Genomic DNA, 25,869 nt, shown 5'->3' with positions numbered 1-25,869 from the left:
TTAGCCAAAATGCACCTAGAAGTTATACATCTATCAGAGGTCTTCTGTTAAGATGTATCAGTAGAAAGGAAGACTTTCTGACCTTTGAGATGTAATAAGATAGCCCAAGAGAAAGCTGAGTGAGAAGAAGCATCAGCGGTAAGTAACTAGCACCTACAGAGGTAGTGGATTTAAAAATTTTCACCATGGAGCCTATGGCTTGCATAGTCATGTTCTTTAATTACTCCTATATTTATAAAAAGAATTATCATCTTCAAATCATTCTGGAACAAAGAAGAGTACTAATAAATCTAATAATATTCATTGCAAAAATACTCACTTTGAGCCAAAAGTTAATTAAGTTTATTTTCCCTTGTCACTTTCCCCTAAGTCATTGTTAGGTTTTTGCATTTAAAATTAGAACTAGGTTGCTCCTGTGTAATGAATGAGTTGATGAGTAACAGCTCCAAATTCTCTCAAGGTGGCATTTCTGTATGTTGACCTTTTAATCTCAGTGCAGGAAATAATATACTTTCACAACTCCAAGACTATTCATTGACGGCAAAGTAATATTTAATCTGTCAAGATAAACAAACAGATACTTCATCTATTCACCTAAGGTTGAAAGCTACAGAATGTCTCCAGGATGATTTGATTTTGGCATGGAAAGAACTATTATTTCACCAAAGCACATGGGCTTTATTATGGTTTTGTTTTTGTTTTTAATAGTCCACCTCCTGCCCTCCCATTGCCATTGTGCTCAGAATTCTTTCTCCTTCCACTTCTATCGACTTCTCACGTAGCTAGCTGGCTCACATCTTCTTTCCTTTATATGCTGACATTTTTTGAAAAAACCATACAGCAATTCCCGTATTCAGTATATGAACGCAGAGGCAGCAATTTACATTCTTTATCAAGTCATTTACACGTGAGGGTAATTTTACTGAAATCTTAAAAAGCCTTCCATTGGGAAGACTGGAGAAGGGAAGCACGGCTTCTAAACAGACTGCAGCTGTCTTTGGAGGACTGGGAGTCCTACAGAGGGAGCAACTATCATCGGATACTCACCTTTGCAGGAGTGTTAGTCAGGATCCATTTCCTCTGACCACTTAGTCAAAGGAACTAAGTGCTCTTGCCTACCAACCTCAAAACAGAATGTAAAATATAATATATACAGAGAGAAGATAATCTGGTCCTCAAGCTGCTTCTAATCTAGCCAAGGAGCCAGAGTAAGACATTTGTGACACAGATGAAGAACACAAAAGTGCAGTGGAACAGGTCACTGTTCTGCACCACTATTTGTTTTACCAAAAGAAAGAGAAAAAAAGGCTCAATGCTTTAAAAGAAATTGTGCTCAGTGCAATAAAACTGCTACATGGGGTAGAAATCAAGCACAATGGGATACTCCCTCCACACCCACCACCTACCCATCATCAGTTACGTTTTACAAACTAGGGCTCCACAGGGTTTTGTTTGAAAAAGAAACTGCAGGGGCTGGCCCAGTGGCATAGCAGTTAAGTCCGTGCGCTCTGCTTCGGTGGCCTGGGGTTCACAGGTTTGGATTCCAGGCGCGTACCTACACACCACTCATCACCATGCTGTGGAGGCATCCCACGTGCAAAATAGAGCAAAATAGAGGAAGACTGGCACAGATGTTAGCTCAGAGCCAATCTTCCTCAAGCGAAAAAAAAAAAAAAAAAAACCTTCAAAGTTAACCAAAAACACAACCACTGAACTAGAAGATCTCTAAGGTCCCTTTCAGTTTTAATGCTCCACAATTTTATGATCTCTTAAATAATCAACTCTGACTTATCCCTGATATCACCAGATTTTGAGCCAACTGTTGAATATTCTGCTCATTGTTCTTATGATATCTACCTTAGGATGACATTATGCTGGTTTTGGAGAAACACCAGCAAACAGAAAAACTGGGGGATATGGCTTTAAGTGGCCCTAAGAAAGAATCAATGGAAGTAAGATATTCAGTTCTGAAAGTACTTACAGTAAAAAAAAAAAAAAAAATGGTCAATTGGCAAAATAACTAAGGACTTGGTGGACATAGCTGGCTACCCCTGTAGATGATTATCTCAAACTATTTAGCAATACTGCACCAATAGCAATTTGTCTTAACACAAAAATATTTAGTGTTGAACATGACATGGTAAGTGAATTACACAGCAATACTTGTAATGATAGGATTAAATCCCACTGTTCAATATAATAATTAAATGCCAACACTGATTTAAAAAAAAAAACTCACTATGATGAAATGAATATCTGAGAGTGCCTGAACTTATTAGAATACATGCTACCATCAAAACAGATAAGTGGAAGCCTGTAAGTATTCTTCCAAAAGGCTGAACACAGCACATTGCATTACCTGCTCCCAGCCTGCATACTCATTCCTTTTACTGTAACTCCCATGGAGCATGACCAACACCAATTGTAACAAAAGAATTAGTGAAGAGTCCAAGAATATGCTGGGTTTTTGGGATCTCTAATCTGGTATAAATTCCATCCACAGTGAAAACAAAAATACTCATTGGTGAGCCACTTATATATAACTGAAATGTTCCTCTGTTAAGTTCACCCAAGGAACTTAATCATCATTTGGCTCAAACGTGAAATTTACAATGATTCTGTTCATTAAGTTGCCTTCAGTTCTCTGCCATATAAGTCTGAGTCACCGGTCTGGAAAGTTGGTGGACACCACCTTCAGGAGCCTGCCTGCAGAGGTGCTGGAGCAGCTCTTCACAGGCACCTACACACGTGCTGCGAACAGGCAGGCGCATCTGAAGAACAGACTCGCCTTCACTCCAAGTGCAGAGATAGGGTTGAGCATTACCAAGTGAGCGCCCCCCATCCCCACCACCAAGCACATGCACGCACGCACACACACACAAAACTAAACAAGACTACACGAAAACTGACACACACAAAAAACCCAAATGATAAAAAACAACTTATGGTTGGTGTTCTATTTAGCTATAAAGTAATATGTTCTGTAGAAACTTCTTAGAATTAGAAAAACCCCAGTGCCAGAGGCCTTTTAAAGAAAGAGATATATGGGTAGACTTGTGTTCTCAGAAGCATCATCACCTGACAGACATCAGAACGGATGCCAGTTTTCCAGAATCCTTGGCTACTTAGCTCCACTGTTACTTCTCGCCTCATTGTATTCTTCTGTCGTATTTTCTGGAGTGCTTCCTAGAAAAGAACTCACTATGATGAGTAACCTGACAGTTGTAAAGCAATAGTAAGCCAAACATCAAGCATTAGAAGATAAGCTAGATTCATTCAATATCACCCTTACATTCAGGTATTCAAACCTCTTCATTCCAAATTACAATATTTTATATGAAATGAAGGCCAGGATGCTCAAAGCCTTGGGGTACAAGCCAGCCTTTCCTGGTAACTAGACAAGAAAACATCTAAACTATATCTACCATTCTGGCAAGTTCAAACAAAAAAATGCCCTGTCACTCAAAAGAAACAAAATGTGCTGTTTGGGATTTGAAATCAGCATGTAAAAATTATATTTATGTCAAGCCTTATGTTAAGCATTTACTCTAAGAAAGACAATCAGTAAATTAACCTGCAACCCACGTAATTCTAGAAGTTGCCCTCCAATTTGCAAACTCCTTACAAAAACTCTTCCTGCAAGGGTACATTTTATTAAAAAAAGATAATGATCCAAAACTTCAGCAAGACATAACCAGGAACTGAGTCTTCCCATTTATTGCCCTTTAAATAATTAATTATAAAAAATAATTTTACATTTGTATGCTTATTCAATAAAAATCTCATAGGAATTCATAATAACAACAGGAACCACCACCCTCACCACCTCCATCATTGATTAAGTTCCTATTAGAGGCCAAAGACCACAGGAGGAAAGTTAAATTGAGTATTTCAGAAGTCCACACAACCACCTTTTTCCCTGTGTGCACCAACAGAGGGACATTTCAGTCAGCCTCTCCCAGCCTCGGTTCCCTCCTTTATCATCAAGCTGAGGGGCTCAAGTCCAGTAAGTGACAAAGCCAAAATTCAAACACTTTGCCCAGCTTCAAAGCCTTGCTCTTACTACCGCAGCAGAATAAAACCTCACTGAGACAAAATCTATGTTGATACCAAATCTACTTATTCTTAAAATTAAAACTAAAACATAAAAGATCCTGGAAAACAGAGATAATACTACCCATTCGTAAAGAAATATGGAATTTGGGATATAAAACCTTACAAAATAAGTTCATCCTACTAAACTGACAGACATAATGAAGATAATCTTTTACAACCTTAAGACCAAGAAATTTGAGTAAGACCCAAAGTTGTATTATATGCAGTCTAATTATTGATAAAAGGCTGATCCAGCAAGTTTTAAACTTTCTTTAATTTCCATAAAAGACATATTTATTCCCAGTGGTAGCAATCTAATAAGAAACTGGCCATTTTAGGGGGAAAAATGGTCCCTTAGATACTAAAAGACAAAAAAAAATCAATTAGCATACTAATGTGAAAAGGGGAGTAAAGTATGATTTTTTAAAAAGTATTATGGAAAGATACTTTTTAAGAAATCATACTTTCTTTCCATCTTACTCTACAAGTGTAGTGTAATGCTACAATCTCGAAATAAACCTGAAGCACGCCATCATTAATCACAGAGGAGCAGGGTTTAGCACTGACCTCCCTCTGTGCCAGCTTCTGTTTGTCAGTTTGTTTGACTTTGGGACTATTTGCTAAGAGGTGGCGAAGCTTCACATAACTCTTCCACAGTTTCTGGTACCTAAAAAAAAGGACAAACAGACATCTTAGTCAAACAGAAGGCAAATCCAAAGTGCAATAAAGCCAGTTGTTTTAACAGACCTGCTCAATCATAAACTGCATTCTTTTGAATATCCTAAAGGGCAGCAAACCTTCACTCTAAGGAAGGATATGATTTTTGGGGTTGAGGGGCATGATGACCAAAAGTCATCTGGCACCTAGCTATTAAGTTGCTTATTGCTTATTTGTGTTGAAAATGAGGTGTCACTGTACAGATGAATCTCCCTGGAAAGAATTCCAAAGGAGACACACAAAAAACAATAGAAATATGTACCATTTCTCATTGTTACCTCTTTGAAAGTAACACATTTTATTTAAATATGTACTTTCTGATGCTTGTTGAAAGAAAGACCCCTTACTTAACAAGGATACTATCAGTCTCTGAACTGCCTAGACTGAAAGTAAAGTTGGAGAGTATTAGAAGAGAGAACTCATTGTGCCAATACCCAAGCAAGATAGTTGTACCCATTTTTCCACTGGGGAGGGAAAAAGACAAATGGTTACACCAACTTATATATGCCATGACAAAAATAAGCACATTTGTAGCCAAATATTTGATAACCTGGATCAGTCTAAAGGAGACTTTTAAAGCGTCCTGGGAATAAGAGAATATGCAGTCCTTTAGCAATTCACAGACCTGCCACCTCAGAGTCCACGGGAGCCTATCACATTCTACTAACATTCTTCTGACAAGAAGGGACTTTCAAAGGATTTTCTGTCATATTGAAACTGCTCCTTTCTTGGCCTTAGCTGGGTCTCTCCTTTTTGATAACAGTGGTTTAGAGAATGGAGGAAAGAAAGAAGTACTTACACAGTGCCTGGTTCACTGCTTCATACTTTTATCCAAAGGGGGAAAAAAAAGAACAAAACCCTTTAGCCTCTTCTAATATATCAGCCAGAATTGTATTTATGAATTGAAAATCTCCCACGCCCTTTTCTCCCATTATGAATCCTTAAAAAAAAAAATTAAGTCAGGAAACTTTGTTTAATGAGGTAGGAAATCCAAATGCTCCTGAAGAATATAATGGTACTATTTCTATTCCCCATCTTCTCCCAGAAAAACACTAACATGCCAGTTGGAAAAACTCAAATGTGGAAAGCAACATCAATTCTAAGAGTCAGAAGTCATGCTTTCTCCTTCCAACACAACCCTTGACTTTACATGGGATCTTCAGCTCTTATTAAGATGCCCCAAAAATAGAACTCTGCATAAATTCAGCAGTGCTAGGAACCAACATGGTGCTACTCCCTCTACAGGGCACTGAAAAAATTAAAAATAATAGTATTATTATGATGGATAAAGGAAAAGTTCCTTAAAGGTTGAAAACACACAGGACCCACGTTGACCAAGATTGCCAAGGATAATCTATTGAATAATAATTTCCTACAGTCAAATAAATAGAGAATATCATTCTTTCAGAGCTACCAAAACTTGTTTCATTTGGTAACCTAAATTTGGAAATATGGCTCATTTCAGGTCATAATTTTTAAAAAGGAAAACATCCACTAAAGGGTATTCCTCTGCTAATTCAGCTGTTAGTAGAAGGTGAAATTGGCTTAGACAAACACCGAGAAATATCTTACTGTGGGTCTCCTGCATAACTCAACTGTGCAGGGCGTATCCCAAAGTGGACAATAATCGGAAAAGTAATCACATCGGGGTTGAACTGTTCACGATCCAGTTGATCGATGCGGACAGAGCTTGGTTTCTAGAGAGGAAAATAAAAGCCATTTATTCCCACAAGAAGTCTTTAAGTATTGACTTTAACCAAAGTAGGGAAGAAATTAATGGGATTTTTTTCTAGGAAAGCCTCATCCCCAAAGGGAAAATGTCACTTAAAACCCTTTAATCATAGCAGCTATACTATATAAAAACTATAATGTCATCGCTATGAGTCTGTGCCATTTGGCATAATGAACAATGCTTTTGTCCTTTTTTACAGTCCACATAGAAACCTTTAAAAATTAAACTTTTAAAAGGACACCTAGTCAGATATAACTTTTCCTTAACCTCTCCAAAGGCACAGGGGAAGTATTCCACATCACAGGGAAGAGAAGTGATGGCTTATTCTGCTTTAATTCCACATTTCAGATGAATAGCTTACTTCTACTCAGGATGCACAGACAGATGACTCTATATAACTTTTTTCCATTAATTCTAAGTGTACCTTGTGTATTCCTTTAATTCTACCCTTTAAATTAGAATGCATGGTGGTACAAAGGCCAAATGGCCAAGCTTCTCTCATTATGTCCATATAGGCCATTTTTTAATTTTAAGAGAGAGCCTCATGTTTTTTCTTCAAGTCTAATAAAGGAAGAAGTGAACAGCTGGTTTCTTTTTTTTTTTTTTTTTATAATTTTTATTTATTTATTTTTCCCCCAAAGTCCCAGTAGATAGTTGTACGTCATAGCTGCACATCCTTCTAGTTGCTGTATGTGGGACGCGGCCTCAGCATGGCCGGAGAAGCGGTGCGTCGGTGCACACCCGGGATCCGAACCCTGGCCGACAGCATCGGTGCGCGTGCACTTAACCACCAAGCCACAGGGCCGGCCCTTGTGCTCATCTTCCTCCATTTTTTTTTTTTTTTATATGGGACGCCGCCACAGCACGGCCTGACAAGCAGGCATTGGTGTGAGCCCGGGATCCGAACCCGGGTCGCCAGCAGCAGAGCACATGCACTTAACTGCTGCGCCATGGGGCCAGCCCTTGGTTTCTTCTTAAGTTACTAAAATATGAGGAATTCTTTGTAAAATATCTTTCATCCTGAAAGCTTAAGTTCATCAAAAGACGGTAAAATCAGGGAGAGTAAGTTTTAGCAACCTCCATGCTTATACTCAATTCTTACCGCAGTCCCTAATTAGAAACTAAATTCTTACTAGGAGATTGTGGGGTCTTTGGCTCAACTGCTTTAGAGCCAACGGCTACAGAACTGATCCACACAGAAGCCAGTAAGTGTCATCTCTCCCACAGCAATGCCCAACAACTAGAGTCTTGTTGGTTTGTCCAGGACAGAGGGGTTTCAATGCTAAAACCAGGAAAGCCCCTAGCAAATAGGACAAGCTGGTTACCTCACACACAACTATAGCTCCAGTCAGGCATCTGACAGATCCAAGAAGGCCACAAAGTGAACAGATTTGTGTAAATTCATCCACATTATAAAACAACTTACACTTAAGTTTTTACAAAATATTTAAATGTCATTTAACAACCAAAATTTCACTAGTATCTTGAAAAGTTGACCTCTGCTCTCAAAATTAATAACTGGAGAAGATTTTGGTCACAGGTAACCTACTATAAAATTATTTAAATACCCATCAACAGCAGCAACATATTATTTAGGTCTAAGCATCGCTTCCAATATTTGGTGCATCTAAGCAGCAGGATACGTTTTTATAAGAGGAATCGCATAATCGAAGCATGCGAGTGATTTATTCATGTTTCCATGATTTTAAACACCATGCTATGGTATCAAGAGAGGAAATAGTGATTTAAAATATCTATAGTATCTCTAAATTTATGAGGCAGGGGTGGGGAATGAAATAAGTTCTAGACTTTGGCCATACCCTACAACATCTACCACACCATCTTTGTGGAAGAATAAAAAACATTCTTGGGGCCGGCCCCATGGCTGAGTGGTTCAAGTTCCACATGTTCCGCTTCAGCAGCCTGGGTTAGTGGGTTCAGATCCTGGGCACAGACCTACACCACACGTCAAGCCATTATGTGGTGGCAACTCACGTATAAAATAGAGGAACTTGGGCACAGTTGTTAGCTCAGGGCTAATCTTCCTCAAGCAAAAAAAGAGGAAGATTGGCAACAGATGTTAGCTCAGGGCAATTCTTCCTCAGCAAGAAAAAAAAAAAATTCTCACTAATGACCAAAGTATTCCCCGGCAGAGGCAAACTACCTAGGGAGATAGATTAATTCTTCTAAGTTCTGCAGCAATAAAGCACATAATATGACCATAATGGCTTGAAAAATTTAATAAATTCCCCAATATCCTCCCCATTGGGCAAGCTTTAAAATCAAGTACTGCAGAGGATGAAATGTTGTGCCATGCCTACTCTGCCCTATTCTCAAAAGGATATAATGAAAGGATGTTTTTATGATACTCAGTTTTCAAGACTTTTTCCTCCTTTAAACATATTTTTAGATAAATACTAAAAAAGAATTAACTTCAACTTGTTCCTAAGCCTGGCACCCAAACTTAGCATTCTTAATTTATTTCTGATTACTTTCCAACATAAACCTTTCATCCTGACTAATATGGTTTCCTCATTATCTTCAAAACTGGCCATATAACATCCCAAGTATGTACATTTAATAATGCCAATAATCTATGCAATTTCTCCATTCCTTAAGACCTCACTGTAGTGTTTATGAAGCATCCCTGACAGCCTAGCCTAGTGATCTTGCCTAAAACTACAGGCTTTCCTGACTGGCTTTTATTACTGACTGGTCCACTGATTCAACAATTCATCAGACTCCTTCCATATGGATATGCAATGAGTTTGCAACTGGACAAGCATCATATATAATCTGCATACTTCACCAGCAGCTGGTTCACATAGCAGTCCCTCAACAAATGAGTTGAATGATGATCATGGTAATGGAGTAAATGTCCTCTATGCCACTGGCTCAAAAACAAGCAATGGGTGAATCAGAAGCACATGGGAAATTTTTTTTTAACCTACAGATCCTTGGGCCCCAGTATCTGGAGTATATGGGGTAGTAGGGTTGATCAGGGCATTCTTATATTTTCAAAAGTTCTCCAACTGATTCTAACATTTTAGAGAATTTTAACACTGCCATGGAAGGAAGCCCCAGGTGAAAGTATTCCCAAAGTGTCCACTGTAGATCATGGGATTCTTCCAGGGGACCCAGCAAAATGAAAAGGTATGTCTCCCACCACCATCACCCCCAGCCATCTTCTGATCCAGCTATAACACCAACAGAAGAAATATAAATTTATGCAACTGTTTAACGAAGAAAAATTAAATTCACAATCATACTCTAATAACGTACGACTTGCATATTTCTTTGAAAGTTACTTTAACAATTATTTCTGTGGATTAACAATTTAACAGTAAAAACTCTAAGATTTTTTAGTTTTAAACAAATTTTACGTTTACACACATTTTTATTGAACACTTTCACTTTATACATTTGTTTAAAATAATCAGTACTAGCTGGAATGTTTGATTTGCAAATGGCAACATTTTGTTTGTGCAGATGTTACCGTCATGCTACAAAAAGTTGATCCAGAGTTTTTATTTTTATGAATCAAGGCTATTAAACAATTTGGCAGCTTTTAAAACAACAGCTTTGTTTAAATAGATTATGCTGTTTTTTCACATGGAAATATTTTAATTCTCATTTCTGGAAAACTTTATCCTGATAAGATGCCAATATATAACTATTTTATGAAACAATAACATATTTTAGAGAAAAAAATAATTTTTTTAATTTTTTGTTTATTGCAGTAACATTGGTTTATAACATTGTAAAAATTTCAGGTGTACATCATTGTACTTCTATTTCTGCATAGATTACATCATGTTCACCACCAAAATACTAATTACAACCCATCACCACACACATGTACCGAATTATCCCTTTCACCCTCCTCCCTCCCCCCTTCCCCTCTGGTAACCACCAATCCAATCTCCGTCCCTATGTGTTTGTTTATTGTTGTTATTATCTACTACTTAATGAAGGAAATCATGCGGTATTTGACCTTCTCCCTCTGACTTACTTCACTTTGCATTATACCCTCAATGTCCATCCATGATGTCACAAATGGCTGGATTTCATCATTTCTTATGGCTGAGTAGTATTCCATTGTGTATATATACCACAGCTTCTTTATCCATTCGTCCCTTGATGGGCACTTAGGTTGCTTCCAAGTCTTGCCTATTGTGAATAACGCTGCAATGAACACATGGGTGCATGTATCTTTACAAATTGGTGTTTTCAAGTTCTTTGGATAAATACCCAGCAGTGGGATGGCTGGATCATATGGTAGTTCTATCCTTGATTTTTTGAGGAATCTCCATACTGTTTTCCATAGTGGCTGCACCAGTTTGCACTCCCACCAGCAGTGTATGAGAGTTCCCTTCTCTCCACATCCTCTCCAACACATGTTGTTTCCTGTCTTGTTAATTATAGCCATTCTGACAGGTGTCAGGTGATATCTCATTGTAGTTTTGATTTGCATTTCCCTGATAGTTAATGATTTTGAACATCTTTTCATGTGTCTGTTGGCCATCTGTATATCTTCTTTGGAGAAATGTCTGTTCAGGTCCTTTGCCCATTTTTTAATTGGGTTGGTAGTTTTTTTGTTGGTAAGATGCATGAGTTCTTTATATATTTTCGAGATTAAGCCCTTATCAGAAGTATGGTTTGCAAATATCTTCTCCCAATTGTTAGGTTGTCTTTTTGTTTTGTTGATGGTTTCCTTTGCTGTGCAGAAGCTTTTTAGTTTGATGTAGTCCCATTTGTTTATTTTTTCTATTGTTTCTCTTGCCCGGTCAGACATGGTGTTTGAGAAGATGTTGCTAAGACTGATGTCGAAGAGCATACTGCCTATGTTTTCTTCTAGAAGTTTCATAGTTTCAGGTCTTACATTCAAGTCTTTAATCCATTTGGAGTTAATTTTTGTGTATGGTGTAAGATAAGGGTCTACTTTCATTTTTTTGCATATGGCTATCCAGTTTTCCCAACACCATTTGTTGAAGAGACTTTCTTTTCCCCATTGTATGTTCTTGGCTCCTTTGTCAAAGATTAGCTGTCCATAGATGTGTGGGTTTATTTCTGGGCTTTCGATTCTATTCCATTGATCTGTGTGTCTGTTTTTGTGCCAGTACCATGCTGTTTTGGTTACTACAGCTTTGTAGTATATTTTGAAATCAGGGAGTGTGATACCTCCAGCTTTGTTCTTTTTTCTCAGGATTCCTTTAGCTATTCGGGGTCTTTTGTTGTTCCATATAAATTTTAGGATTCTTTGTTCTATTTCTGTGAAAAATGTTGTTGGAACTTTGATAGGGATTGCATTGAATCTATAGATGGCTTTAGGAAGTATGGACATCTTAACTATGTTAATTCTTCCAATCCAAGAGCACGGAATATCTTTCCATTTCTTTGTGTCTTCTTTATATTTTAATTAATATATAAAACAGCATTTTCTTTATAAGAGAACTAGTTATCTTTTAATTCTATGCTTTTAATTTTCATATTTTTACTTCAAAAATTAACATTAGAAGCTAACTTGTAATAATTATGGCAAAGAGTCAATAAAAAAGGACAAATACCACAAAAGAAAATTAGAAAAAAGGATATTAATAAGACATTATCAAAAAAAACCATGAAAGGTCAATACACATCTAAAATATCAAGTTTTTCTAGAAACCAAAATAAATACAAAACTGAACTAAATAATTTTTTGTTCCTTTCAAATTGACAAAGTTATTTTGTTAAACTAGTACAACCAATATGAAGAAATGGGCACTCTCATATACTCCTAGTCAGAGTGCAAATTTTACAACCCTTCTGGAAGGTAATTTGCAACATATATCAAAAGCCTTAAAAATGTGCATACCTTCAGCCTACTAATTTCACTACAGGACTTCTTCCCAAGGAATTAAATGGACACATATTCAAAGACACATGCATGTATATACATATATATGTGTATGTGTGTTTATACACACATACACAAATTCAATACAGCATTATTTGTTATATCAAAAACCTAAAAGCAATCTAGGTGCCCAATAATAGGAGGTTAATTAAATAACTTAGGGGCTTTTTATTTATTACATTCCTAAAGAAATTTAAGACCACGAAAAATTATAATTTTGTGGTTTTTATTTCTGGAGGAAGATGAGAAGGAAAAGGTCTAAATATTAATATTTAATAGTATGATGCCAACTTTGTTGCAAAACAATATGAAATATATCTACTCTAAAGAGTCTAGAAATGTGAGTAGTATCATCTCTGGAGAATGGAATTATGGATAATTTTAATTGTCTTCTTTGGGCCATTTTTCTATTTTCCTAATTTTCTATATGAAGGTATATTATTTTTAGACTCAGAAAAAAGTCAGTCCTGAACATATCTAAAAACTTCAACATGCTCCATAATGGGCAGAATAAATTTACCAATCAGAAGAACTTACTACTAAATATGCCTGCATTGTAATATTTTTCTTATTTACTTAATCTTTAAAGGAAAAAATGATTCAAAGGACAAGAAGCAGTGAGTACTGAAAGCTTTTCAAATGTACTGTTATTGTTTTTGTGAAACATTCATACCTGGACAAGAAGGTGATTCACTCTCTGAACGTGGAAACACCAAAACATACCGTGCCAGGGTTGGTGACGATCATGCCTTTGCATTCTTCTGCGTATTTCTGCCACTCGAGTTCTTCCCACTGAAGCATATTGGCAATCTCCTCTTCGGGAACCAGGGCTTTGCTACACCGTAACAAGTAAAGGAGAATCTGGTGCATGGACAGCACTTCCTTCCCTCCATCTTGGGTGGGAGTGGAGAGAAAGGGGAAAAAATAAGGCCACTCAATTAACAGCCGATCATCCGCCAAATAAGGAAAAATGACAATGGGGGGGAAGAGCATTTATAAAAAGGTAATTTAGAATTTACATTGTTTAACCAGGTGCCAAATGATATGAAAGCCATTCGTTTCATTGATGAACAGTGCTCATAAACCATCTCATTTACTAAAATGGCAACAACAACATTATAAATGATAAAAGGCTCCATTTCTGAGGTATGAATATAAAAAAAGGTGCCTACCTAAATAAATTTAAAACCATCTAGCATAAAGAACCAGCTTATAATATACGAATCATGTTATGTCTTAAATATTTTAGTCTTTCTAGGATAACAGATGAAAGCTCTTTAGAAGTGATGTTACCATCTTAAGGAAATTCTAGGCTTTTATGAGATATTTACGGCTGTTTTCAATAAGCTATTGTTGCGTTATGGTCTCATTTTTTGGTGCTAATGTGCTGCACCTGCCATGATGAATAGAGCTAAAGAGCCTGTACTAATATCATGAAGATCATTATGAAGTTGGTACATGGAGAAAATACCAAGTATTCTGAGGCTTACAGAAGCATATATCACCAAGTACAGAGAAGAAAAGAAAGACATAATTAAAGTACCTTGGAAACAGCCAGTTACTCTGGCACTTGAAGAACCATTCATTTAACGTGGGCATTAATTTGGGGCTCACAGGCTTCTGTCTTCTCTCTGGGCTTAGCTTCTTGATCAACATGTGCAAGCATCCTGTACCCCTTTTCTTTGCCTGGTCCCACTCCAAGAAAGGACAAAAGCCCTGAAGGTTTAGAGGACAATGACTACCCTCCCCAGGTCATGAGACATGCTAAGAACAGTAGTACAGAGCCAAACACTTCACGGAGAAATGAGGAGACAAGATGGTGGGGATGGGTGGGCACAAATGAGTGTTCTATTTGCGCTAGAGGAGTTAACGGCGCCCAAGGAATTTGCTGTACCAGAACGCAGAAGAGGATAAAAGATTTTAATACGAGTTGCTGTGGGATAAGAACTTGGACAGGCTTACATATCTGCGAGAGAAGAGAGTAAAGATAAAATTTCTTTTTGATCTGTGTTTTTTAATCTCAGATAGTGTTCTGGAACTAGATGGTATTGGTGCTATAGAGCCACTATATATGTAGGCATTAATTCATTAATCCAAATACTTGCTCATTCATTCAACAAATATTTACTGAGCACCTATCATGTAGCACCTGGAAACACAGCGGTGATCTGAACAGCCGAAGTCCCTTATATTCCAGTGGAGAGAAAAAGACAATTAAAAAAACAACTATATAATAGATGAGGTCGAGATGAGTGTCATGAAGAAGAATCAAACTGGGCAAGGGCCTGCAGCTGTATTTAAAAGGGTGGTCAGGAAAGGCATCTTTGAAGGGGTGCCATGTGAGCAAAGACCTGAAAGAAGCAGAGGAGCCCACCATGCAGCTATCCGGGAGAAGACTGTCTCGGGTAGAAGATACAGCAAAAGCTCTAAGGCGGAGTGGGATTGATGTGTCCCAGGAGCTGCAAAGAAGCCAGTGTGGATGGAGTGAAGTGACGAGATAGTGCGAGGGAGGCATCAGGGAAGTCAGATCTTGCAAAGCTTTACGGAGCACAGTAAGAGCTCCGGATTTTATTCTCAGATGGGAGCATGTTTTCACCATGACATGCCAGGCACTATGAATGGCCCCATGTCACAATCATGGAAAAAAAATAAAACAAAAACACAAGCTCTAGGCCCTCAAGAAGCACATAGGCTAATGATTAATCACAACAGTTCCTAGAGGAATCTTTGTGGATAACATTCTGAAAACAGCACTCTATTAAATCAAAGACTCTGAGCCTCTAAAAATAATAATTGTCCAAAAAGCGACTAAACTACAAAATACAATCAACCCACGCGAGGACATGCTCTACTTACCAACTTAGGTAACTGTTCATAGCAGTGAAACTTTTTTATGCCTTATTACAAAACATCTGCCTTAAACCCAAGAGTCACCTTTGATCAACAAACTTCCATGGTGAGGGGCGTATTTCTCAGAGTCTGTCTCAAAAGACACTTCAATCCGCCTGCATGTGACATGTGTTCCTCAATCAATGACATTCCCCTCTCCGCTAAGGAGCCAGCAAACTCATAACGCCTATCCGTCAGTCTGAGCCCACTGTAATCTCTGCTTCTAGGGGGCCTGAGGCACGCAGGTGGACAAGAAAACTCCAAAGCCAGAATATGTTGCCTTACACTGCATGTGCGTACACACAGAACAGAAGGGACGATGGAAACCCAGAGCGCCTTGAGAAGAACCGCCGCACTGACAGATTCACTAGGAACCACGGAAGGTGTAAACCAGTATTCGGCTCATGATCTTTATATTTGGTAAGATTACTGGAGAGTACTGTGCGCCTATAAGGATACATGAGGAGTCTAAAATATGGTAAGAAGGAGTAGAGTGTTGTTTTGCTAACAAGATTAGAAAAAAGATTCAGATTTTACAGGGGGAGCTTGGTGCGTGGTGGAGGGAGCAAATATACGCAACTCCAGGTATACAAATAGCCTAGAATCTCCCCACAAGCAGTTACAGCTGGCTGACTGCATGGCGCTTCAAATGCAAGTGAAATGGACTAGGGGCATTGACTTTGAAGTGAAAAGACCGAAAAACTAAAAGAAATACTGGGAGAACGGAACACCTAACCCTGCCAACCAAGGGCATTGCCCAATTTATGAGAAGAATGCCTCAAGATAAGAAAGAAGGCCACCAACTGCTCATAAGAACGCTTCTACCTAGTTCGGGGGCAAAGCTGCCGAAGAGGGAGGAGTGAGTTTTATAGCAGCACAGAAAACAGAAATAACTTTCTGAAAACATACACACGTCAGGTGCAAAGGTGGTAATGCTGAAGGAGAAACTGTAAATCCACGTTGAAATCTGCTAAATATTTTAAATGGCAACTAACACTTAAAAAGATAAATATTTATCTCCGTGAAAAAGTAGAAACTCAGGACAAATAACACCTCAGGCACAACACTGGGGTGCAATCATTATGGAAATATACAAAAAGGCAGGCAAGACCAGAGACTCCTGTCAGAGCTCATGGGGCAAGGGCTGTATCCCTCACACCCTGCCCAACAAAAAAGATACTCCATAAATATTTGTGGAATGACTTTCTTAAGCAGATAAATAACATGGCCACTTGCTTGCAGACTGCCATGTATTTACTAATGTTAATGAATTGGCTCTTTTGGTTTGTCTGCTTTGCTACATGTTTATGTTGGGGATTTATGGAACTATGTCACTGAGGGCTAGGAAGTAATTTTTATCTCGTTGGCTGAGATAAATAGGACACGATACAAATGAGAAATTAGAGTGAGTAAGCTAAGGTTAGCAGGAACTCTGCCAGCACTAGGACTGGAACGGTGACAATGGCCCGTTATTCGGGAAGAACTGGAGTTTGTGTTTCAGGGAATGAATCTGGACAGTCATTAATGAACTGACAGACTTTATAAACTGTTTCTTAGAGACCCAATTCTCTCAGTTTATATTGCTTGATTATTTATATGGTTATCAGGGAGGGGGAGCAATTTGTTAGGGAATTTGTGTTAAGTATATGGCTGGTTAAACAACTATTTCTCAACAGCGTGACAAGAAAATGTAAAAATACCTTCCTTTTTCCCTACACTGAGAATAACTGTATAACTGCATTACTGTGTCTCCTGTGTATTCCTACTAAGATGCCTTTATATAATCTTATTTTTGAAAATTTGTTTAACGGATATTTTCTAGACTTTCCAAACATAAAGTTATATTAAGATGCTATATCAATTGATCTTTTTTCAAACTACACTTTGCCTCCCTGGGAATTTTGAAATACTCTCCCACCCTCTGGCCCTCTGTCAGCCATACCTGAGAAGTACTTCTCCAGGATGGAGCAATTTCCAAAAGTCAATCTGCTAGATAATCAATTTGCAAAATTGATTCAAGATTTTCAAAGCTTTATCACAGCGATGCTATAAGCAATGAACAGGCTTTCCCCTAAATGCGGCCTTCCTATCTTGAATTATGCCCTGCCCTAGCCCCAGCCCCAGCTTCAGTCAGAATAAAACCTTAAACTGGCCCTAGGAGAATTCATATCAACTGTTTGGCTACCAGAGGTAGAGACAGGGATAGGAAATAAACAAAAATTTGAGAAAATTCTTAAAATCTCAAAAAACTGGCTGTTCTGCAATTTGACTTCTGGTAAACTGACTGCACTGAATAATCCTTAGTTTAAACTATACACTTAATTTTGGATAAATTTGTATAAAGCACCTGAGACAGTTGTCTTCAAAACAGGCAAACTGGAAAAATGGAAAAAAATTATGACTGATAAACTTTCAATTAGATCTTATAACAAACTGATATAAATGAAAAGCAAATGAGAATGAGAGGACCAGGAAATACCTGAAATATATGAAAGCTGCTCATTCTCATAGGAGTTCAAGTAAGATGCAAATACTAACAATGAGACGACTTTTTACCTATCAGATGGACAAAACCATAGCAGACTAGTAATATCCAGTGTTGCCAAGTGTACAGAAAAAGGGTACCATCAAAAACTGTTGGTCAGAACTATAAATTATGTCCTACTTTCTAGAGAGAATTTGGCCAATATCTTTCTAAATTTAAAATGTGCATACTGTCTTAACAAATAGTATCACTTCTAGAATTCTACCTTACAGAAACACTCTTACAAATGCAAAAGGATAGATGCCCAGGACTATCTCTGAAGTATTTATATGTCATAAGGAAAAAATAGAGACCTACAAAATATTCACCCTAGAAGAACTGTCAAAAAAATTCATGTCCATTCATACTATGGAATGCTACATAAGTGTTAAAGAATGAAGCAATGCATTTATATAGAGGATGTCTGAAAGAGTTGAGTAAAAAGAGCAATCTGTGTAACATATTTAGTGTTATCCCACTTAAAGAAAAAAAGCACAATTCTCCCTATAAGGTTACAACAAATACAAATCAAACCATTTATAGCACCTACTCATTCTCACATATCTAGAAGGGGGTGTTCACTTTTTTACTTCATACACTTTTGCATTGTTTGTGTATACACACACGCACGCACGCACGCAACCTCACGCGCACACACAGTCAACCCAATTAAGGGCAAAGGTAACATTTCAATTCTGCGAAGAAAGAATGGTCTTTTCAGTAAATTGTGCTGGGTCAATTGGATATCCATATTGAAAATAATGAATCAACACATATCTCATACCAATTGTAAAAACAAATTCAAAACAGATTAAAATTAAGAAGTCCTGTTCATCAAAAATCACCATTAAGATGGTGAAAAAGCAATCCACAGAGAAGGTATTGGCAATATATTTATCTGACAAAAGATATAATATATAATATATATAAAAAATACCTATAAATAAATGAGAAAAAGGCAGACAGAACCCAATAGAAACGTGGGCTAAAGACTTGAGCAGGCACTTCAAAAAACAATATCCAAATAGCCAATTAATAGACGAAATGGAGCTCCATTTCATTAGTCACGAGGGAAGAGAAAATTAAAACCCTAATGTGATACCTCTGAACACTCATCAGAATGGCTAACTTGAAAAAGAAAGGAAAATGCCTAGCGCTAGTGAGAATGTGGAATAACTTGAACTCTCATACATAACTGCTGGTGGGAAGGTAAAATGGTACAATCACTTTGGAAACTGTTTGAAAGTATCTACAAAGCTCAATATAAACACATCCAGAATTTCCACTCCTAGGTACCTAACCGCAATAGAAAAGCATAAATATGTGCTCACCAAAAGGCACGTGCAAGTGTTTGGTGAACACATGTATGTTAGTGAAAGAGCCAAAAACTGAAAATACCCAAATGTCCATTAACCACAGATAGGTTAAATATGTCTTAATTTAGTCATACCATATAATACTACATAGAAATGAGAACACGCCAACTACAGTTAACTAACAACAGATGTCTCAAAAACACATAATACAAAAGAACAACAAAAAAATCTAAATAATTCTAATTTTTATAATTTAAAAACAGGTAAAACTAATACATGGTGTTTTCAAGTCAGAATACCCTTGAGGGGCTGCTCTTGGGTACTAGTGATCTTGACCTGGGTGCTGAGTACATGGTCATATTCACTTCATGAAAATTCACTGAGTCTTATATTTATGATATGTGCACTTTTCAGTATTTATGTTATACTTCAATCAAATGTTTACTATTGAAAAATGAGAGCCAATACCAAAGAATGTTTGAAAAGCACATTCCATATCGTTAGAAATAAAATACATGAATATTTAACTAAGGCACTACTATGACTGATTAAATAAAGTCAGTAAATAAGCATTTATTGAGTCCCTGCTATGTGCCAAGTAGTATGTTAGCATTGATATAACAAGACAGATACTGTTTACTCCTTAGCCTCACTGAGCTACAGATAAAAATTTCAAAAAGGAAGAAGAAAGGAGTGAGGAAAAGAAGGAAGGAGAGTCCAAAATGTGAAGACTAATGATGCATTTTTCATGATAACATAAACTGATGTGATTCTTTCGACAAGAAATTTGGCACTACGTATCATGATCTTTAAAAATATCCATTTGCCTAATGATCTATTAAAAATCAGGATGCAAATCATATATTAGGATGATGATAACTATGTAAAAAAAGCCTATGCACATAAAAAAATGAAAATATATATCAAAATGTTTTTCTTTTTAATTCACCATTTTCTAAAAGATCTTTAATGAAGTCATATTGTGAAAAAACAAATCAACCACAACTTGCCACCCAATACCAAAATGCATTCTATATGTTAGCTATTTTTCTGTATCCTTCAGGGTTTTTTTAATACATATATTTTCAAAAGAAAGTCTAATGACAATGTAAATCCTGTTTAAAAATAAATCAATAGACCTTTTTTCTTTATGACAACCTAAATGTTATCCCCACATATGAGAAACATTTTGTGAGGGTTGAAATCCCACCTGACCTAAGATTCTTCTTTAAGGTGATTTTTTAAACTGTCTACTTTCTCTTAGATACTTGTTTGGTCATAAAATGCCCAGAGGCAGATAGACAAGGAAAGGAAAGGCTTTCCAACAAACTCACTCTAACACCATTTTCTAGTAAGTTTACTGCTAAAGCTCCATTATAAAATCAAAGATGCATTCACTTGAAAAGAAAAAAAGGACTTCTCAGTAAAATAAAACCAGATGTACAAAGGAGAAAAGCTTTTGAACGCATTTTCCACACAAAATAAACATTAACAAGAATACTAAAAACAGGAGTAACACTATCCTAAAATAAAAATAAGCCATCGTCACGAGTGTCTGGACTGAGGAAAGCATATCAAGCACAAAATCTTGAGGAAAATCTAAACTAGAATGAGTAGATAAGAAACAAAAGCCACAGGGGCTGGCCTCGTGGCTTAGCGGTTAAGTGCTCGCGCTCCGCTGCTGCCGGCCTGGGTTCAGATCCCAGGCGCGCACCGACGCGTCGCTTCTCCAGCCATGCTGAGGCCGCGTCCCACATACAGCAACTAGAAGGATGTGCAGCTGTGACATACAACTATCTACTGGGGCTTTGGGGGAAAAAAAATAAATGAAATATAAAAAAAAAAAAAAAAGAAACAAAAGCCACAAAGGACCAATCAGAGAGCTAGGATAATGCGAGTTCAGCAGACAGACAAGGTGAAGAGCCCACGTACCACACTAGGGAGGAGACCAAAACTGAAGCATGTCCCCTGCATTTGGCCTTTCAGAGGCTGGCTTGGGCATCAGCAGCTAGACAGGACGGGGACAGGGATAGAGGAGGTAGGGTGCCAAAGCAGAGCCGGGCTGTCAACAGAGCAGAGTCTGACAGGCTCAAAGGAGAGTTCTGAGGCATGCGGGAGAAAAGTAGGACAAGAGGAATGAACAGGAGAGCATGCACATAGGGCTGAATTTCTGCAGATGTGGCCAGAAAGCTTATACACTGAAAAACTCCCCAGCTGAAACTGGAGACCACAGATCTATCGCAGCAGCCAAATTCTTTTCTCCAGTATCACTGAGTGGCCCACATATAGAAGAAGAAAAGGCAAGTGGTTGAACTGACATTTCCATCGAAGGTGGTGGTTAGTACAAGGGGCTGAGGCTACTAGAGCTGAGAGATACAAGTCAGCGTGGGACTTAAGCGAGAAAGCAAAGAAAGGCAGCTGTATACGGGGAGAAAAGGGAAGATTCAAGCGGAAGCAAAGGGAATAAGGGCATGAGAGGCTGGAAGTATGGAAAGATGTCACTGGAAAGTGAGATAATGGAATGAGGTTGTAGGGTTGATTTCACTTACGGTGGTGAAGATTTTGCAAACAAAAAGGCATCCAAAGATTTCACTAAAAACCCAACCATTTTTTTTTTTTTGTGAGGAAGATCAGCCCTGAGCTAACATCCATGCTAATCCTCCTCTTTTTGCTGAGGAAGACCGGCTCTGAGCTAACATCTATTGCCAATCCTCCTCCTTTTTTGTTTTTTTCCCTTTTTCTCCCCAAAGCCCCAGTAGATAGTTGTACATCATAGTTGCACATCCTTCTAGTTGCTGTATGTGGGACGCGGCCTCAGCATGGCCGGAGAAGCAGTGAGTCGGTTCGCGCCCAGGATCCAAACCTGGGCCGCCAGTAGCGGAGCACGCGCACTTAACCACTAAGCCACGGGGCCGGCCCAAAACCCAACCATTTTTAAAAACACTAAATACAATACCAAATCTCACGGCTAGACTCTTGAAAAAAATTTAAAGACAGTTAAAATAGTACTTAAAAAAACATAAAAGTTACATATTTACTTACAAATTTTAATTTAGTGAGAATAAATTGTTTTTTCCACTGTAAAATGAATTAAATGTATCAAAAAAATAGAAAAAAAACCTATAAATACCACTATGTTAATACAACTATTACTGCAGTAATTTTTTAGCATAGTTATAATCACATTGTATATAAAATTTTATACTGATTGTTTTTCAATTCACTGTACGCATTTTTTAAGCCTCACGTATTTTTCCATATTAATTTTAAAACTTGCACGATATTTTATCAAGTAAGTTTTCAAAATTTATAAATCAATTCTCCTACTGCTCATCTGATTTGTGGCTACCATAAATTATGCAGGAGTATAAATCAGCGTGTATAATTTTACATTTTCATGCCTGACCTGAGAAGTAGATAGTTAACAGTGTCTGAGATGGGGAAGCTGTCCCCCAAGACTCAAAGGAGAATGGCAGGCTTATTCTCAGACACACTCTCTCACTAGGTCACGGACAAGCCAAAAGATTTACCTGGAAGAAATCTTACAAAACGTGGCATGAAGTGAAATCTTGGGCAGCAGGGAGGACTATCTTCAAATAAAGGACCTAAAGCAAACAAGTGAAAGGAAAGGAAAAATAAATAAAACAGCTTTAGGAAACAAACACTGCAACTTAATTCCTAAGATTTATGATACTTACAAAAAAAACCACCAAAAGTCGGGACATAAAAAACACCGCCCCGCCCCTTCTCCTCAACAGCTAAATCAATCATATGGTAACTGCCACAAACATGCCACAAACTGCCATCGCAAACATGCGATGAAGACTGCAGTGAGGAGACTCCCCAAGTCAAGAGGAGAAGGAAAGCCCCAAGGATGTACATGATATACGGTATATATGGTAAAACTAGTTTTAGAAATTCAAAAATATAAAGATTTTTGTTATAACTGAACTGTTGCATGATATAACACGCTTGTGTTTTAATTCCTTTCCATTTTAATCAATACAACTGGGAAAAAAAGAGCAAAATACTATTAAAAACTTGGTTTGAGAAGCCACTCATCAATATACTGTTATAAAAATAAATAAGTAAATGTCTGCTGGAATATAGACACTTCCAATAAAGCAAACAATTATCCAAGAACCAAGTGTCCAGTTTTGAATCGATGTGGCTCACAGTGTATGTGTGTGTTTTAAAGGCTAACTGCAATTCTGTTTTAATAAACTGTCATCTTGGAAGAAGTTTATTACAGTCAAGTTCAAAAGATTTAAAACATTAACTAATGAGTTTTTTCCCTAATGCACATAAATCAAGGTAGTTACTCATAATAACTAATACCATCTTCTTAGGTATCAGTTAGGTAATGGATAATGGTAATCTGTAGTAATGGACACTGTCAAATTGTACTAAAATGAGCCCCATAAGAACTTAGTTGTGTCAAATGAGAGCAAGCATTCCTATGAATAACACATGCTTTCCTGGGTATTTCAAAAATAAAAGGAATTTCAACTATGTTCCCCTACTTTTATAAGAGTTTTCACATATACCACAACATTCTTCTACAAGCATTACATTTTCTTTAAATCTTATTATTTACCTTTAAGATTCCAGTCATACAACTCCAAAATATCTCTGAATAGGAATAATGAAAAGAGTTCAAGTCCTTTTACACAAAAATTCTGAAAAATAAACCAAAATCAAATTACTGTAGTACTGAAAATATATATTAACTGCAGGATCAACTTGTTCTAGTCAAGTGTCTTAAAAAGTGTCCACTGAAACTATACTAAAACCACGTAGTTTCCTAAAAAGCTTGGCCACAGTCCTACAATAGCTCATGGGTTTGAGACATAAATGAAGTAGGCAATAATGCCATTAGAATTCCTAAGAAAATGTGAACTCAGCCCTTCCCAATGTACAAATAAAATCATGTGAAATTTAAAAATTAAAGTCTCCTTTATGTCCTATTATTCTAGCCCAATTGTAAAACATATCAGAATCTCCTGGGGGCTTTTTGTTAATTTAAATTACAAACACACGCCAGCAGGTTCTGATAGGTATGTCCCCCTCACTTCACCCCGGCTCACCCCCACTTCCCAAAAACACTGAGAATCACTATTACAGAATTACCATTAAAGAGGTCTTTTGTACCAAAAAAGTTCAAATTCTTAATAAAGGCAAATAAACGGCTAAGAAAAACTACAAAACTGTGTACCAAAATTTCTCCTGTAAATAAGCTTAACGGGTGATATATTTGCAAGTGAGACTTGTCTCATAATTCTTCCTCCTACTGGTATGGCTTGGGGTTCATAAATCACCCTGCGTGAGATACGGCAGAAGTCATAAACTTTTACAATAGCAAACGAAGGCTTATGACCTTAAAAATCAAAAGGAAGCAAAAAAGCCCTAAGCTGGAGAATGAAGGGGCGGCCCTTTCTCTTTAATTCTTTTGGAAAGACAGGTAGAATTAACAGGACTTGCTCAGAATGAAATAGGTGCAGACTAAGCATGTGTGTCATGCTCATCAATTCCCCCTCGGTGCTCCACTGCCCATGACAGAGCTGCACTGTTAAACAAGGTTTGCAAGAAAAGCCAGGGGCTCAGGAAATCGACCCCGACTCCAACACAATGTTCAGTGCACAAGCGTCTTTGCTGTCTAGTTGTTATTTCTGAGTGTGATTTGTTGACACCACTAAATTCAAGATCAAGCAATGAATCATTTTGAGATTCACATTAATCTTGCTTTGGAATTTTAAACCACTTGCATATATTTAGACAAATCTGCTGCAGAGCATCCGCAATGAAAAACAATTAGGAAAAATATGTAAATATATGGGAAGAAAAATGAACCAAGCATTGATCTTGTCATTGGAGATAATGAATAAGATTACCCCAATAGCTATCAGATTCAGTTTCACGATTCTAATTTCCTCTCTGATAACGACCAGTAACCAAAATCTGTCCCCTATCCAACTAGAAACAGATGTAAGTTACGATCAGCAGATAGAACACGAGGAGAAATGGGTTCAAAAATAGGTCAACAAGTTGAAAGATGACCCAAATTTTAACCTTGTTCCTAGAGCTACATGTCACCAACCCTCCCAACAGTGAACACAATACTTTAGGGGTATTCCCACGGCAAAGAGCCAGAGCTGGCCAAGTTCAATGCTTTAAAGATGTAAGTGAGGAATAAACAAAAGAGCAAACTACATCAAGCTGTTAAATAATCTTTTCCCTTACCTCAGGCATCATCTCTTCAATGAAATGAATCGTGTAGTCTATGTTGAATCTAATTACTTTACACAGTGGAATCTGCAATAATAAGAATGAGAGGTTCAGTTCCATATACCTTCCTGCAGGCTCACATTGCACACTTGCTTGCTACCTGACCCAGAAGGCCATGAACCAAATGAGAAAGTTGCACCTTAGTCTAAGCTGCTAACAATACTGCACACGACGCTGGACCACAAGTGCTGGACTGTAACAGCAGGAACCCAGCTGGCTCGGCCTCTATAGGAAACCTGCACAACGTTGGTGCTTAATTAACTGTGTTAGCAGCAGCAACACAAACATGACAAGAATCCATTAAAACCAAACACATCACCTCTAAAGAATTAATAAAACCACCATTAAATACTTTTTCTCAGGTTTTTAAAATCCTTCAGAATCTTCGGCTCTTCACACAGATCAGAGATAGCAG

At 37.6% G+C, this 25,869-nt stretch overlaps 1 protein-coding gene across 6 annotated transcripts in view; it reads right to left on the bottom strand.

The window, feature by feature from the left end:
* Positions 1–25,869, bottom strand: part of DROSHA (drosha ribonuclease III) — a 120,920-nt gene that overhangs the window by 55,852 nt on the left and 39,199 nt on the right. For 5 of the 6 annotated variants that reach the window (XM_058564291.1, XM_058564296.1, XM_058564294.1 and 2 more), the window contains 7 exons: positions 25,410–25,481; positions 23,767–23,848; positions 22,700–22,774; positions 13,164–13,333; positions 6,385–6,509; positions 4,663–4,762; positions 3,079–3,186 (listed from right to left, as the gene is read on the bottom strand). In XM_058564291.1, the coding sequence (XP_058420274.1) occupies positions 3,079–3,186; positions 4,663–4,762; positions 6,385–6,509; positions 13,164–13,333; positions 22,700–22,774; positions 23,767–23,848; positions 25,410–25,481 (732 nt within the window). The remainder of the gene's footprint in view (positions 1–3,078; positions 3,187–4,662; positions 4,763–6,384; positions 6,510–13,163; positions 13,334–22,699; positions 22,775–23,766; positions 23,849–25,409; positions 25,482–25,869) is intronic. The other variant, XM_058564293.1, reaches the window with a different exon arrangement.

Source organism: Diceros bicornis, chromosome 20 (genome assembly GCF_020826845.1).
Source record: "Diceros bicornis minor isolate mBicDic1 chromosome 20, mDicBic1.mat.cur, whole genome shotgun sequence".
Lineage (NCBI taxonomy): Eukaryota > Metazoa > Chordata > Mammalia > Perissodactyla > Rhinocerotidae > Diceros > Diceros bicornis.
This window is presented reverse-complemented; position numbering and strand designations above follow the sequence as displayed.